The sequence below is a fragment of the Megascapheus bottae genome, chromosome X, assembly GCF_031878675.1.
Source record: "Megascapheus bottae isolate mThoBot1 chromosome X, mThoBot2.hap1, whole genome shotgun sequence".
NCBI lineage: Eukaryota > Metazoa > Chordata > Mammalia > Rodentia > Geomyidae > Megascapheus > Megascapheus bottae.
This window is the reverse complement of record NC_143547.1, coordinates 42893078-42906943: the sequence shown is the minus strand read 5'-3', so window position 1 is coordinate 42906943 and position 13866 is coordinate 42893078. Positions and strand designations below refer to the sequence as shown.

Below are 13866 nucleotides of genomic sequence, written 5' to 3'. Positions count from 1 at the left end.
TCAGTACTACATACACAGAAAAAGCCAGAAGTGGAGATGTGGTAGAGCACTAGCCTTGAGAAAGCCCAAAGACTGTGGCCAGGCCCTGAGTTCAAGCCCCAGGATTGGCAAAAAAAATAAGGCTCATCTTCTGTAGTCACCTTGCTCATTATCTGTTTTTAGTGTCTGTGATGCCCTCATGTATCCCAGCACACTAGTTAGAAATCCCACATCTGGTCTGGATATTAAAATGAGCTCCAAATACATCTTTACACATACCAGCTCTGCTCTTCTCTGTGGTCAAATCATGCTTTGTCCTTGGATCTAATGCAGCCTCTTAGCTCAGTACCAGTGGCTCATATCTGTAATCGTCGCTATTCAGGAGGCTGAGATCTGAGGATTCTGGTTCAAAGCTAGCTCAGGCAGCAAAATACTTTTAGACTCCTTTCTAATTAACCAACAACAGCAACAAACACTGGAAGTGGAGTTATAGCTCAAGTGCTAGGTAGAGTACCAGCTCAACTATTACAAGAGCTAAGGGACAGTGTGCAGAACTTGAGTTCAAACCATAGTACCAGTACACACACGCACACACACACACACACACACACACACACACACACACCCTCATACCCTCCTAACTGGCTTCTCTCTCTCTTTTCCACATCTCATCTACCATATCTAGAGCATCCAGAGTCACTTTCTTCAGGCCCTAGGTGAATACTCTGCTTAAATTAATCACAGCCTACATGCTATTTTCTCATGATCCTCAAGGCCCTTTGTTATCTGTCCTTGACCCTATTCTCTTGTACTGCTTTATTTACACACCCCATCTTGTATACCTTGTCATAGACTCCTTAGAAGCTGAGAAAGGGAGACTCTTTTTCTGTCACCCTCTAAATCCCCCTTCTGTCCTTCAGGAATCCCTGGTTGTTTGTGGCCTATCTCACCGTGGGTCTTCTGTGCTTCTGCCTGCCTGCCTTGATCCTATCCCATTTTTATCTTGGTTATTTCCATGTCTATAACTTCATGGAAGGCAGAGGACATATTCTTCCTGCATGGGCCCAGTGCTTCAGCCTTTACAGACAGTGAAGCTTGGAAGAAGCGTCAATGGTTCGGCCATGTAAAGTGGTGAATGGGATCTTGAAGAATGTCTGAATTGTCTATGCCAGGATTTTAGGGGATGGGATGCTTGAGTGAATGATTTCTTTTTTTTTCTTTGTTGCAGGAGGCTGATGACCTTGAATAATTGTGCCTCGATGAAGCTGGAGGTTCATTTTCAATGCAAGCAGGTGAATCCTGGCAAAAGGTGGAGTGTGAGGTCTTAGGACATGTGAGGCCAGGGACATGGCCATAGCAAATACCTAAAGCACTTTGGGAACAAGCTCTAGTGTTCTAGGGGTCTTGAGTGTCGAGTAGTTCTTCACAAAAAATTAAATAAAAAAAGAGTAGTCCCTCACTCCAGCCTAGAGGTTGGGATGTAGAAGATCCTTATATAGAAGAGTCTATGAGGAGGGATCACTACTACACTGTTGGTGGGAGTGCAAACTCGTTCAACCACTATGGAACGCAGTATGGCAGTGCCTCAAAAGGCTAAACATAGAGCTCCCCTATGACCCAGCAATTCCACTATTTGGCATTTACCCAACCATCCAGAAACTAGGGCATACTAAATCCACTAGCACATCAATGTTCATTGCAGCATTATTCACCATAGCAAAGATATGGAACCAACCTAGATGTCCCTCAGTTGATGAATGGATCAACAAGTTGTGGTATTTGTACACAATGGAATTCTATGCTGCTCTCAGAAAAAAAATGACATCGACCCATTTGTTAGGAAATGGAAAGACTTAGAAAAAATCCTATTATGTGAAGTAAGCCAGACTCAAAGGAACTTAGGCTCAATGGTTTCCCTCATTTGTCATAATCAGTAGAAACCTTGGGCTCTCCTAGCAGAGATCTGCAATAGAGCAAAACCTTGATACATAAGGCTATATAGTATGAAGCTAATTGAAAGAACCTCCAGGATATTGAAACAAAAGCCATATAACGAATGATTATTGTCCTTAATGTACTATGTTATCTCTCATCTCTTTTGCTGTCCCTTGGATATCTCATTTTGTTACAGTATCTCACTTTGATATCTGATATATTGGATATGTTTGTATTTGGTTATTTGAAATTGGATAGGGAAGGGGAGAAAACCAAGACAGGGGGGAGTGAGGGGAGGGTAATGGGGACCAAGACATGTGAAAAGGTATCAATGTATGTGAATTAATGCACCCTCTATCTGGCAAATATCATGTAACCCTTTTATTAATTACAATAAAAATATTTTAAAAAAAGAATAAAATCACTTCAGAAAGTTCCCCCCACCAAAAAAAAAGTCTATGAGGCTTCTGGAGGTTGGTGAGCCCCAATGATATGAGAGAAAGTAGTCTGGCCCCTGCCTCTTATTCCCTCTAGTCAGCTCACTTCTCCGTTCTTCTAAGTTTGCCCATAATTTGTCCTAGTTATAGTCTTCCTCAAGGCTACTATTGAGTTTAGAGGTGGCTAAAGTTCCTTGAATATGGGGCAGATGCAGAAAAATGTGGTAGGAAGATTGCAGCCTTTAGGTCTCAGAAAGGATCCAAACAAATAGCCTCACCCTCGGTAAGGTTGCCTTTACCTCCACTCACTCAGAGCCTCATTTTTCCCATCCCACAAAGAATTGGGAGCTGGATTAGTAGTGTCCAAAGGCCTTTCTGTGACTGCCATTCCTGGGAGAAGCTATGAGGATTCTTGATTTGTACATAGCCTCATGACCCCATTGTTTCCTAGGGGACAAGTGATATTGTTTTTCTCAAGGAGCCTTCCCCAGGAGAAGCTTCCAGTCATGTGGAGCGGCTGTGTTGCTAGACTGCTGGCATGTCAGTCAGGAGGGTCAGAATTGTTCCAACTCTGCCACTGGTGCCTGAGTGACTCCTGACAAACCTCTTCTCTTATCTAGACCTCAATTTCCTTGCCTTGCCAATGATGTGAATTTTTTAAATCTAGATTCCCCTCTAGTTCTTCCGTCCAATAATTCTAATCTAAGAAAATAGCCTAAGCACTGTCATTAACGACAAGTCATTGTATAGCCTTGTGTAAGTGGCTTCTCATTTGTAAGTATCACTTTTCCTAGCTGGAGAATAAGTGAGAAGATTAATCAGATGACTGTTACCATAAACACCTCTGAGTTCAGTTTGAGACCCTTGGCTTCCTCCAGCCCTCCCAAAGATAACTGTCACTCCTAAGGGAAATAGCAAGGTCCTTCAATTTGATGGCAGAGTAGGGTATTAGCTAGCCGGACTGTAGATGGGGTTTCTCTGACCCGATACTCTGATACCTCCCCAGAATGAAGATTCTGAAGATGAAGAGCACTGTAATATCAACAGCCACTGGGCCTTCCAGCAGGAAAGCCAGCATAGATCTCCCACGAGCTCCTGTTCCCTACTGGCTCCACCGAGCCCTAGCCTATTGGGGACCTCAAGCTGTGAGAGCGTCCTCACTGAGCTTAGTGCCACCTCCATGCCAGCCATCACTGTGAGCCTTTCCCCTGAACCAACAGACCTGCCCTTGCTAAGCCACATCTCTACCCAAAGTGACCAGACCCTCCTCAGCCCCATTCAGGGCCAGGAAGGTCCCCAGGAAAAAGCCAAGAAGCACCGTTCCCGAAGCTTCCTCAAGCACCTTGAGTCTCTCAGGCGGAAGGAAAAGGGTGACAGTCAGAAAACAGAGCCCGAGCCGAGCCCACCCAGCCCAGCCACGTCAGAGAAGACCACCAAAGGTTCATCTTTCCGCAACTACCGTGGTTTCCTCTCAGCTGGATTTTATAGGGCCAAGACCCAGGCAGCCATTTCAACTAGGGCGAGAGATGTTGAGACTCGCAGGGGCTGGGAGGCTTGGCCTGTAGCAATGTTCCGGCATCCTCAGCAGGTACATCGGGGTAACTACTTGGTGCATGTGCCCGGGGACCATAAACCAGGCACATTCCCTCGCTCTCTGTCCATTGAGAGCCTGTGTCCACAGGATGGGCAGTGCCTGGCAGATTGGCAGCCAGGTAGGCGCTGGGGCTACGAAGGGCGACGGGGCTCCTGTGGCTCCACCGGCAGCCTTGTAAGCACTTATGACAACTTGCCAGAGCTGTACCCAGCTGAGCCTATTCTGGTTGGGGCTGAAGCTGAAGAAGAGGATGAGGATGGGGAGAGCTATGCTCACTTAGATGATATCCTCCAGCATGTGTGGGGACTACAGCAACGGGTAGAGCTCTGGTCTCAGGCTATGTACCCAGACTTGGGACCTGGAGACAAGGAAGAGGAAGAAGAGGAGGAAGAAGAGGCTACTTCCTCAGTAGAAATAGCCACAACTGAAATGGAAGGCCAAGCTGAGGTTGTGCCCCAGGCAGAATCTGCCACCCAGGTCCACGCTGAAATCCAGCCAGTAGTCCTGATTCAGGCCCCAGGTGAAGTTGAATCATTAGCACAGGCACAGGCTGAGGTCCCAGGCCAGGCACAGGACAATAAGCAAGATGCCAGCTCAGCTGGGGAACCTACCTCTGCCTCCAGCCTGTCTGTGGAGGAAGGACACTCCATTTCTGACACTGTCGCCTCCTCCAGTGAACTGGACAGTAGTGGGAACTCCATGAATGAGGCTGAGGGTGCAGGAGCTTCGGTGGGTCTCCAGGCACCAGTGACTCGTGAACGGCGTGATTCAGGCGTTGGAGCCTCACTTACCAGACCATGCAGGTGAGAGTTTGGGGAGAGATAGGCTAATGGCCTTTGCTTATTTTCTCTCTCCCTCTTCGCCACACTGATTTCTTCTTTACCAGGCCTAGAGATGGGTTTAGGGGGACTTAGTACTTACTTTAGCCAGTCAGTCAATCACAGGAGAGCAGTAGAGAGCCCAAGGCTTTGGTCTTAAGATGCTAAGCTGGGTGCCAGTAGCTCATGCTTGTGATTTTAACTCCTTAGGCTGAGTTCTGAGGATCACAGTTTGAAGCCAGTCCAGGCAGGAAAGTCAGTGATAATCTTATTTCCAATTAACCAACAAAAAGCTGAAAATGAAGCTGTGGCTCAAGTGGTAGAACACTGGTCTTGAAACAAAAGAGCTAGCCAGGTGTGGTGGCTCACACCTATAATACTAGCTACTCAGGAGGCTGAGATCTAAGGATCATGGTTCAAAGCCACCCCGGGAACTAAAGTTCTTGACACTCTTATCTCCAATTAACCACTAGAAAACTGGAAGTGGAGCTGTAGCTCAAGGGTTAGGGTGGTAGCCTTGAGCTGAAGAGCTCAGTGACAGCGCCCCAGGCCCAGAGTTCAAGCCACACCACTGACCAAAAAAAAAATAGGCCCTGAATTCAAGTCCCATTAATGGCACAAATTGTTAGGGTCAATAGCACTGAGAGTGCTCAGTGTGGCCTTGAGAAACTAGAAGCTTCTCTTTGCATTCACTTTCCTTTTGCTTGCATTGAAGGGTTTAGAGAGGGTCTCTTCCTCAGCTTTGCTCTTTTGCAGTCATCTTAGAATGGGTAGATGACTGGCATTGCCTTTTAGTGCTAGATGGGCTGGAGCTCAACACTACCCTTCCTGAGGACTCCTTATCCCCTGGGAGCTGAAACTAACCATTTCTGATCCTTGGATCTCTGCAGCAGTGTTGACACCTCCCCATATTTTCTTTTCTTCCTTTCCCTTTTTCTTTTTGTGAATGCCTGTCATGGGGCTTGAACTCAGAGCCTGGTCACTGTCCCTAAACATTTCAACTCAAGGCTAGCGCTCTATTACTTGAACCACAACTCCATTTCTGACATTTTTGGTGGACTTTCCTATCTAGGTTGGGTTCAAACAAGGATCCTCAGATCTCAGTATCCTGAGTAGCTACCATTACAGGCATGAGCCATCAGTGCCTGACTTTTCTTTTTTTTCCCTTCCTTCCTTCCTTCCTTCCTTCCTTCCTTCCTTCCTTCCTTCCTTCCTTCCCTCCCTCCCTCCCTCCCTCCCTCCCTCCCTCCCTCCTTTCTTTCTTTCTTTCTTTCTTTCTTTCTTTCTTTCTTTCTTTCTTTCTTTCTTTCTTTCTTTCATCTTTGTCAGTGTGGGACTTGAACTCTGGGCTTGGGTGCTGTCCCTTAGCTCTGCTGCCCTACTCCTTCAGCCACAGTGCCATTTCTGGTTTTCTGATAGTTAACTGAATGGAGATAAGAGTCTTCCAGACTTTTTTGTACCTGGGCTGGCTTTGAACCACGATAGTCAGATCTCAGCCTTCTGAATAGCTAGGATTACAGGTGTGAGCTACCATGCCCAGTTCTTTTTTTTATGTTGGTACTGGGGCTTGAGCTCAGGGCCTTGGGAGCTGTCCCTTAGCTTTTCTCTCAAGGTTAGTTCTGTACCACTTGAGCCACACCTCCACTTGTAGCATTTTGCTACAAGGTAATTAGAGTCTCGCTGACTTTCCTACTAGGCTGGCTCTGACCCTCAATACTCAGGTTTTAGCCTTCGAGTAGCTAGGATTACAGACATGCGCCACCAGCACATATTTTCTTTCTTTTGGGAATATACAAGAGACCAGAAGATGGGGTTGGGAGCGTGGCCTAGTGGTAGAGTGCTTGGCTACTATGCATGAAGACCTGAATTGTATTTCTCGGTACCACATACACAGAGAAAGCTGAAAGTGGTTCTGTGACTCAAGTGGTAGAGTGCTAGCCTTGAGAAAGCCCAAGGACAGTGCCCAGGCCCTGAGTTTAAGCCCCAAGACTGGCAAGGAAAAAGAAAAAAGAGATCAGATCAACATAGGCTTTTTCCATGGTTGAGCCAAAACTGTTTCTCTGGACTTCTCCATCAGGAAGCTCCGTTGGCACAGCTTCCAGAATTCTCACCGGCCTAGCCTCAACTCAGAGTCGCTGGAGATCAATCGGCAGTTTGCAGGCCAGATCAACCTTCTGCACAAGGGCTCACTGCTACGGCTCACTGCCTTCATGGAGAAGTACACTGTGCCCCACAAACAGACTTGGAGCTGGTGAGTGCCTCTGGACTGTGCGGGGCAGGAGGAAGCTGCCGACTCAAGTCTAAGGTTCTTGTAAACATAGCTCAGGGGTAGGATAAGGCAGGTTGAGCCCACAAGCTAATGGAGTAGGTGCTATGCAAGGAGGCTAGGGGGGCCATGTGAGGATACGTGTGTGTGTGTGTGTGTGTGTGTGTGTGTGTGTGTGTGTGTGTGTGTGTGTAGACCCAAGGTCCTCTAGCTGGCCTTCTCTATTTCTGCCTCCATGCTGTTCTGAATGAGACCCTTCTGAAGTGCAGCCTTGGTTGTCCTGCTTTGGTTACATAATCAGCTCTGTGATTTCCCATTGTCCACATTCCTTCCTGTCATGACGTTCTCATTCTATGCCAGTCACACCTTTCTGCTTCTTTAGCCTGCCATTCTCAAAAAAAAAATGATCTCTTAAGGTCGATAAGACTTGGTGCCCTTTTCCAAATACACCAGGCCTCCTTTCCTGCCTCATGCTGTGCTCTCAGCCTGGAATGCCTTTCCCCATTTCTCCTCTGGGATGTTGCCTTCCTGTCCTTTCAAGAGCATGCAGAGCCCCCATCTGCTCTGTGCAGCCTTCCCTGACCTCCACTCACACTTCTCCCTTATGGCTCTTGCCTATCCTATTGATGGACTTATCTCGTTGAACTGACCAAAAGCTTCCTGTACCGCCTGCTGGCTCCCTCAGGCTGGGCTCAAAGCTTGCTGGATGTTGACTCTACAGATATTGTTTGTTCCTTATTCCCCTTACCACTCTTTTAGTGTCCTGATTGTCTCCAAATGCTACTTCCTCTTACTTGTTACCTTGAAAAACAGGTCAATGCCCAAATTCATGAAAAGGAACAAAACCCCAGACTACCGAGGACAGCATGTATTTGGGGTGCCACCTCTTATCCATGTGCAGCGCACAGGCCAGCCACTACCACAGAGCATTCAGCAAGCCATGCGCTACCTGCGCAGTCAGTGCCTGGATCAGGTGAGCTTTCCATGGGATGCCTGAAGAGAAAATACTGGGGAAGGTGGGGGGAGCTAAGACGGCCCAAGGCTTGTGAGGGAATGGCTGTGCCTTCCCCTTGGGTTTAGCTGTCCAACAGACACATTTCCTATACTTGAAAGGCTCAACTAGAATGGAGCCAAAGCTTCCTTTCCCCCTCCATTATGGCAGGAGCCTTCTGCCTACCCAAGTGGCAGCTTCTTTGTGGCCAAGGCTCTCTAGTCTTTATGGCCTAGGATTCTGCCCCAGTCTAAGTCCTCATTTTCATGATAGCTCCTTGCTCTTTGATCTGCCCATTGAGCTCCTACCCTTCCCAGCAGGAAGCCTGCTGAGGTTCATGGTCTGTAGCACAGCCAATATTCCTGATTCCTAATCTATCTTCTGAATGAACTAGGTGGGAATCTTCCGCAAGTCTGGGGTCAAGTCCAGGATTCAGAGCCTGCGTCAAATGAATGAGACTTCCCCTGACAATGTCTGCTATGATGGCCAGTCAGCCTATGATGTTGCTGACCTGCTCAAGCAGTACTTTCGGGACCTGCCTGAGCCCATCTTTACCAGCAAGCTCACCACTACTTTCCTACAGATCTACCAGCGTGAGTCACTTGCATCTCTTTCCATTGACCTGCTCTGTTCTCAGCCTGTCAGATTCTGGGAACTTGAGGGAGAGAAAGTTGGTGGCTAACCCCTTGAATTCATGAGAACGTGTAATCTGTGCATTGGAAAGGCACTTGGAGAATAGCAAATTTCTATTCCCCTAACCTATTCTGTGGAAGTATAGATTGAGGGCCCAAGAAAAGGGGGGGATTTAAGTAAGGCAGCATTGCCCATCAGGAGCAGAGCTAGATTTAGCATTTAGACATTCCCCCAGAGCCAACTTGTGTCTCTCCTCTCCATGGCTCCTCTGAAGATTTCCAGAACTTGTGCATTTTCAGAAGCCAGTGGCTCATTGCCTTGCCTCTGTTAAAGTAAGGAGAATCCTGTGGTCTTTTCTTCCCTGCAGTCCTTCCCAAGGAGCAGTGGTTGGCGGCCGCACAAGCTGCTACTTTGCTGCTTCCCGATGAGAACCGGGAAGTGCTACAGACCCTGCTCTACTTCCTAAGCGACATTGCCTCTGCTGAGGAAAACCAGATGACAGCCGGCAACCTGGCAGTGTGCTTGGCACCTTCTATCTTCCACCTCAACATCTCCAAGAAGGACAGCCCCTCACCCAGGTGAAAAATGCTGCCAGGGTCAGGGCCAAGCTATAAGGCTCCAGCCCCATTTAATTTTAGCCTTTAGGGGATGCCACTGCTGTTTCTGCCCTCATCCCAAAGAGTCAGCCTGACTGCTCAGGGGCTCAGGGGCCTGCCACTGCTTGGCCACTGTAGAATAAGGCCTTTTTCCAAAGGGCCACAGCTGGTTTGATGGGCAGCATTGGTCAGTGGGCTTCCTGGGAGCTGGCAGATGGCCCAGCAGCCATCTTATCCTGTGCCCAGTACTATCCTGTCCTCTTAACCTTTTCCTCCAGGATCAAGAGCAAACGCAGTCTGGTTGGCCGGCCAGGTCCTAGAGACCTGAGTGACAACATGGCTGCCACCCAGGGCCTGTCACACATGATCAGTGATTGCAAGAAACTTTTTCAGGTGAGTCCACTGAGGTCATATTGCTTCCTTTTCACTGACCAGAAACATGAGGGTGGATCATTACATCCCAAGATAGGGAATAGGACATGGTCCCCATAAGTTTATGTTTCCAGCTCTTCTTCCATGGGTTTCTTATCCACCTCACTGCAGTGACCTCTCTGCTGCCCTTCACACAGAACAGCCAGACCCTGGGGCTCTTCTCCTCCCCATACTCAGCTACTCAATGTGTGTGTGTGTGTGTGTGTGTGTGTGTGTGTGTGTGTGTGTGTGTGTGTGTGTCTTCAGGTGCCCCAGGACATGGTGGTGCAACTGTGTGGCTCATACAGTGCTGCTGAGCTCAGCCCTCCAGGCCCAGCCTTAACTGAGTTGCGGCAAGCACGGACTGCTGGCCTGAGTCTGAGCCTCTTCATGGAGGAGAGTGTGCAGGAGCTGCTGCGGGATGCTGCTGAGCGCTTCAAGGGCTGGACCAGTGTTCCAGGGCCCCAGCGCACGGAGTTGGCCTGTAGGAAGGTATGTACCATGCTCCTCAGTTTTACTCTGTGGCTAAGAAGGCAGGATGCAGAGCTGCTAGCCAGCCTGGAAGGATCCAGGCCTGCTATTCAGAGGGTATTAACCAGCTGATCAAGAACCAAATGAAAATCTTGATCTCTGCAAACAGCCACCTTCCAGAATCTTCTTCTCAAAGGCCTATTTCCAATGGATGTGTCTCCTTGGAACCTAGTCCCCAAGATGGGACATTTTGTAGGTGACTGTACCTGTCTGCCTGTCCTAGGCCCTTCCTCCCTTCGGTGTTTTCCTGGCCCTCCAGGAAGAAGGGGCATCTCTCTGTTCCTCTTTCTGAGCATTATCCATGCTGTTTCCCGGATGCTGATTCTGAGTAAGATTGCAAAGCAGAAGTTCCCAACTGTGAAATGATCACAACAAAATCTCCCTTGTAGCAGAGGGAACATTGCCCAGAGCCTGGCATGTTCCAAAGGCTTCATAGTCATCTTTCCTTCTTTCCTTCCTTCCTTCCTTCCTTCCTTTCTTTCTTTCTTTCTTTCTTTCTTTCTTTCTTTCTTTCTTTCTTTCATTCTTTTTCTCTCTTTTGCTGTATGGCAAGTGTTACTTCCTGCTAGATGGCAAATCTCCCTTTTCTTCCTGATTACTTCTAGGAACTGCATGTACAATACCCATGTCAGCAGAAGCCCTGTAGACCTCTGGGAAGGAATTTCATGCCACTTGGTTCTCTGGAACAGACCAAGGAGCAGGAATCTGGGAAGGAGGGCAGGGCCACAGGGTGGGCCCTGCATGGGTCTGGCTAATGTGAACAGAAAGCCAGCTGCCCTTCCCTAGGTTGGTTTGGAGCAAGAGGACCCTAGGCTCTGTACTTTTAGGCTTGGGCAGGGACTTGAAGTGGAACTTTGTAACCCTGAAAGCAGTGCCCATCTCACCCAATGGTTTGTAGGCACCCGATGGACACCCTCTACGTATATGGAAAGTGTCCACCGAAGTGGCAGCCCCTCCAGCAGTGGTGCTCCATCGTGTCCTCCGGGAGCGGGCCCTTTGGGATGAGGACCTGCTGCGCGCCCAGGTGTTGGAGGCCCTAATGCCAGGGGTGGAACTATATCACTATGTCACTGACAGCATGGCACCCCATCCCTGCCGAGACTTTGTAGTGCTGAGGTGAGGTGTCCCACCTGCTACTCTTGTGTGCCTGAGGACGGGATAGGTAGGCAGGGAACCAGCAGCAGGAACTTGGAGCCAGTGTGTGTTCTCTGTTTACACAGGATGTGGCGCTCTGACCTGCCCCGTGGGGGCTGCCTGCTTGTCTCCCAGTCTCTGGATCCTGAGCAGCCTGTGCCAGAGTCTGGAGTACGGGCCCTCATGCTCACCTCCCAGTACCTCATGGAGCCCTGTGGCCTGGGCCGATCCCGTCTCACACATGTCTGCCGTGCTGATCTGAGGTACCAAGCTTGGATTTTTGGGTTTTTCGGATGTCCTCCTCCATCACCTCCTTTTCATGGTAAAGGTCACAGGGAAAAGCTCACTTCTCAGTCCTGTCTTTTTCTACTCCCAGGGGCCGTTCTCCTGACTGGTACAATAAAGTCTTCGGGCACCTGTGTGCCATGGAAGTCGCAAAGATCCGGGACTCCTTTCCCACACTGCAGGCAGCTGGTCCTGAAACAAAGCTGTGAGCTGCAGGCTGCCATTGTCCCGGCCTCCTAGCACCAAGGACACGAATGGAACAAGGACAGAGTAGCCCTCCAGGGGTAGAGCTATGGCCCAGGGGCTCTACCCAACCCCTTTCTAATACTATCTACACATCCAGGAGAGGGGAAATGGAGATTAGGTGCCCTGCTTCCATGCTATCTTCTTCTCCAACTGTATATTACTTTTGCCAGGAGAAGAGAAACCTGGTAGTGGTAAAAACTCAGCTGCCTGTCCCTGTTACGAAGCGGGGACTCAATCTACAGTGCCAACTGCCCCAACCTGTAGGAGGAATGAAGTAAAGAGCAGGATGGTTCCAGCTCTCGGCCACAGCAAGATGCAGATATCCTGTTTTCTTCTTGAGGTCTTTGGGGCCTGAACTGGAGGCTCTGGTTCTGCCTTTACGGGCCAATCTTGGCCTTGAACTAGTGTTTCCAAAAGTGAGACTGGAGTAGGCAATACAAGAGCAGAGAATAAGCCAGGTGCCTGTAACCCTAACTACTCAAGAGGTTGAGATCTGAGTATCATGGTTCAAAGCCAGCCCGGGCACTAAAATCCGTGAGATTCTTACCTTCAATTAACCAGATGTGGTTCTGTGGCTCAAGTGGTAGAGCGGTAGCCTTGAACTGAAGTGCTCAGGGACAGCGCCTAGCTCCATAGCTGACAAAAAAAGAGCAGAGGATAGAGGGTAGACTAAGTAAACCACTCAATCATGGTTTATAATACCAGTTTTTATGAGTCTGCTTTAGAGGGCCTCTAGTGGGCCCTGGTTGGTGTCTTGACGAATTGGGTTAGCCTGGGACATGAAGATGGGTAAATTTCCTTTCTAAAGTCTCAGGAGACCAATGAACAAGCTTCCTCTGAGTTTAGTCTACCCACTGTCACTCTCTGTGGTCACCAGTAACTTTTATCTATCTGCTCACAGTCTTTTGCTTATAGTAGTGGGCTACCATTAAAGCTTCTTCCTGGAGCAGACACCTGGCCCCTGGGCCAGCCACAAGGAAAGACCCACATGAATCCCCTGAGTCTTGACCCAAATCTAATCTATCCTACTCACTCACTGGCCATCTTTGTTCAGATGGTAATGCCATTGCCAGTCAATGGCTCACTTAGACTTTATTTTTCTGTCCACTGCATAAGCTGGTGGGATGAATCTCAGCCAGCACTGTAATTTTAAGCTTGTGTTCTTTGTACGTACATATATATATATATATATATTGTACAGTCAAAATATGTATGTGTATCTCTAGTGTACATATAGACACATATATACATACACACGCATATATGCATGCGCACGTATATTCTCTCCAGAGTGTTTGATCATGTCTGGATGGAAGCAGGGTCTAGAAGGCCACAGGGCAGGGCACTTTTAAAGAGTGCTAGTGGTGGCAGACAAGGTACAGCAGGCTCCCTCTGCAGAACAATAAAGACTTACTGGAGATTTACTCTGGCTCTGGCTGTCATTTTGCTCAGACAATGGCTCATAGCCTGGGGACAAAGGTTGTGAGCAAAGGTTGTGTTGCCCTCTCCTGTGTCCCAGTTTACTGCTATCATGAATTGAAGTGACATCATGGGAGAAATGGGGTGGGCCTCAGCTCTTATCTGGGAGGCTGGGAAGGGGGTTTATTGTGAGTGGGGAGATGCAAGCCAAGACAAGAGCAGAAGTTGCAAGCCCCATATCATGATGACCTGGCCATGGTGCTGGATCAAATAGCTTCCTATAAGCACAGCCTTGAACATCCTTAATAGTAGCCCCAAAGAAAAACAAATCTGCCAGACACCAGTGGCTCATGGCTGTAATCCTATCTCTTCAGGAGACTGAAATCTGAGGATCCTGAAGCCATCTCAGGACAGGAAACTCCATGAGACTTATCTCTAGTGAACCATGTAAAAGGCAGAAGCAGTTTTGGCTCAATGGTAGCTCTAGTTTTGAGGGGGGAAAAATCCCCAGGGACAGTGCCCAGGCCTTGAATTCAAGCCACAGAACAAGTATACACACACACACACACACACACACACACACACAGAGGA

At 48.5% G+C, this 13866-nt stretch overlaps 1 protein-coding gene across 1 annotated transcript in view; it reads left to right on the top strand.

Moving 5' to 3' along the window:
• The window catches only part of Stard8 (StAR related lipid transfer domain containing 8), a 41426-nt gene extending 28157 nt beyond the window's left edge, over window positions 1–13269 (top strand). The window contains exons 4-14 of the mRNA XM_090326866.1: window positions 1208–1271; window positions 3358–4748; window positions 6841–7014; window positions 7843–8002; window positions 8415–8613; window positions 9021–9231; window positions 9528–9642; window positions 9928–10152; window positions 11090–11307; window positions 11412–11588; window positions 11702–13269. Coding sequence (XP_090182992.1) covers window positions 1215–1271; window positions 3358–4748; window positions 6841–7014; window positions 7843–8002; window positions 8415–8613; window positions 9021–9231; window positions 9528–9642; window positions 9928–10152; window positions 11090–11307; window positions 11412–11588; window positions 11702–11819 — 3045 coding nt within the window. The 5' untranslated portion in view covers window positions 1208–1214 and the 3' untranslated portion in view covers window positions 11820–13269. The remainder of the gene's footprint in view (window positions 1–1207; window positions 1272–3357; window positions 4749–6840; window positions 7015–7842; window positions 8003–8414; window positions 8614–9020; window positions 9232–9527; window positions 9643–9927; window positions 10153–11089; window positions 11308–11411; window positions 11589–11701) is intronic.
• The last annotated feature ends 597 nt before the right edge of the window (window positions 13270–13866 follow it).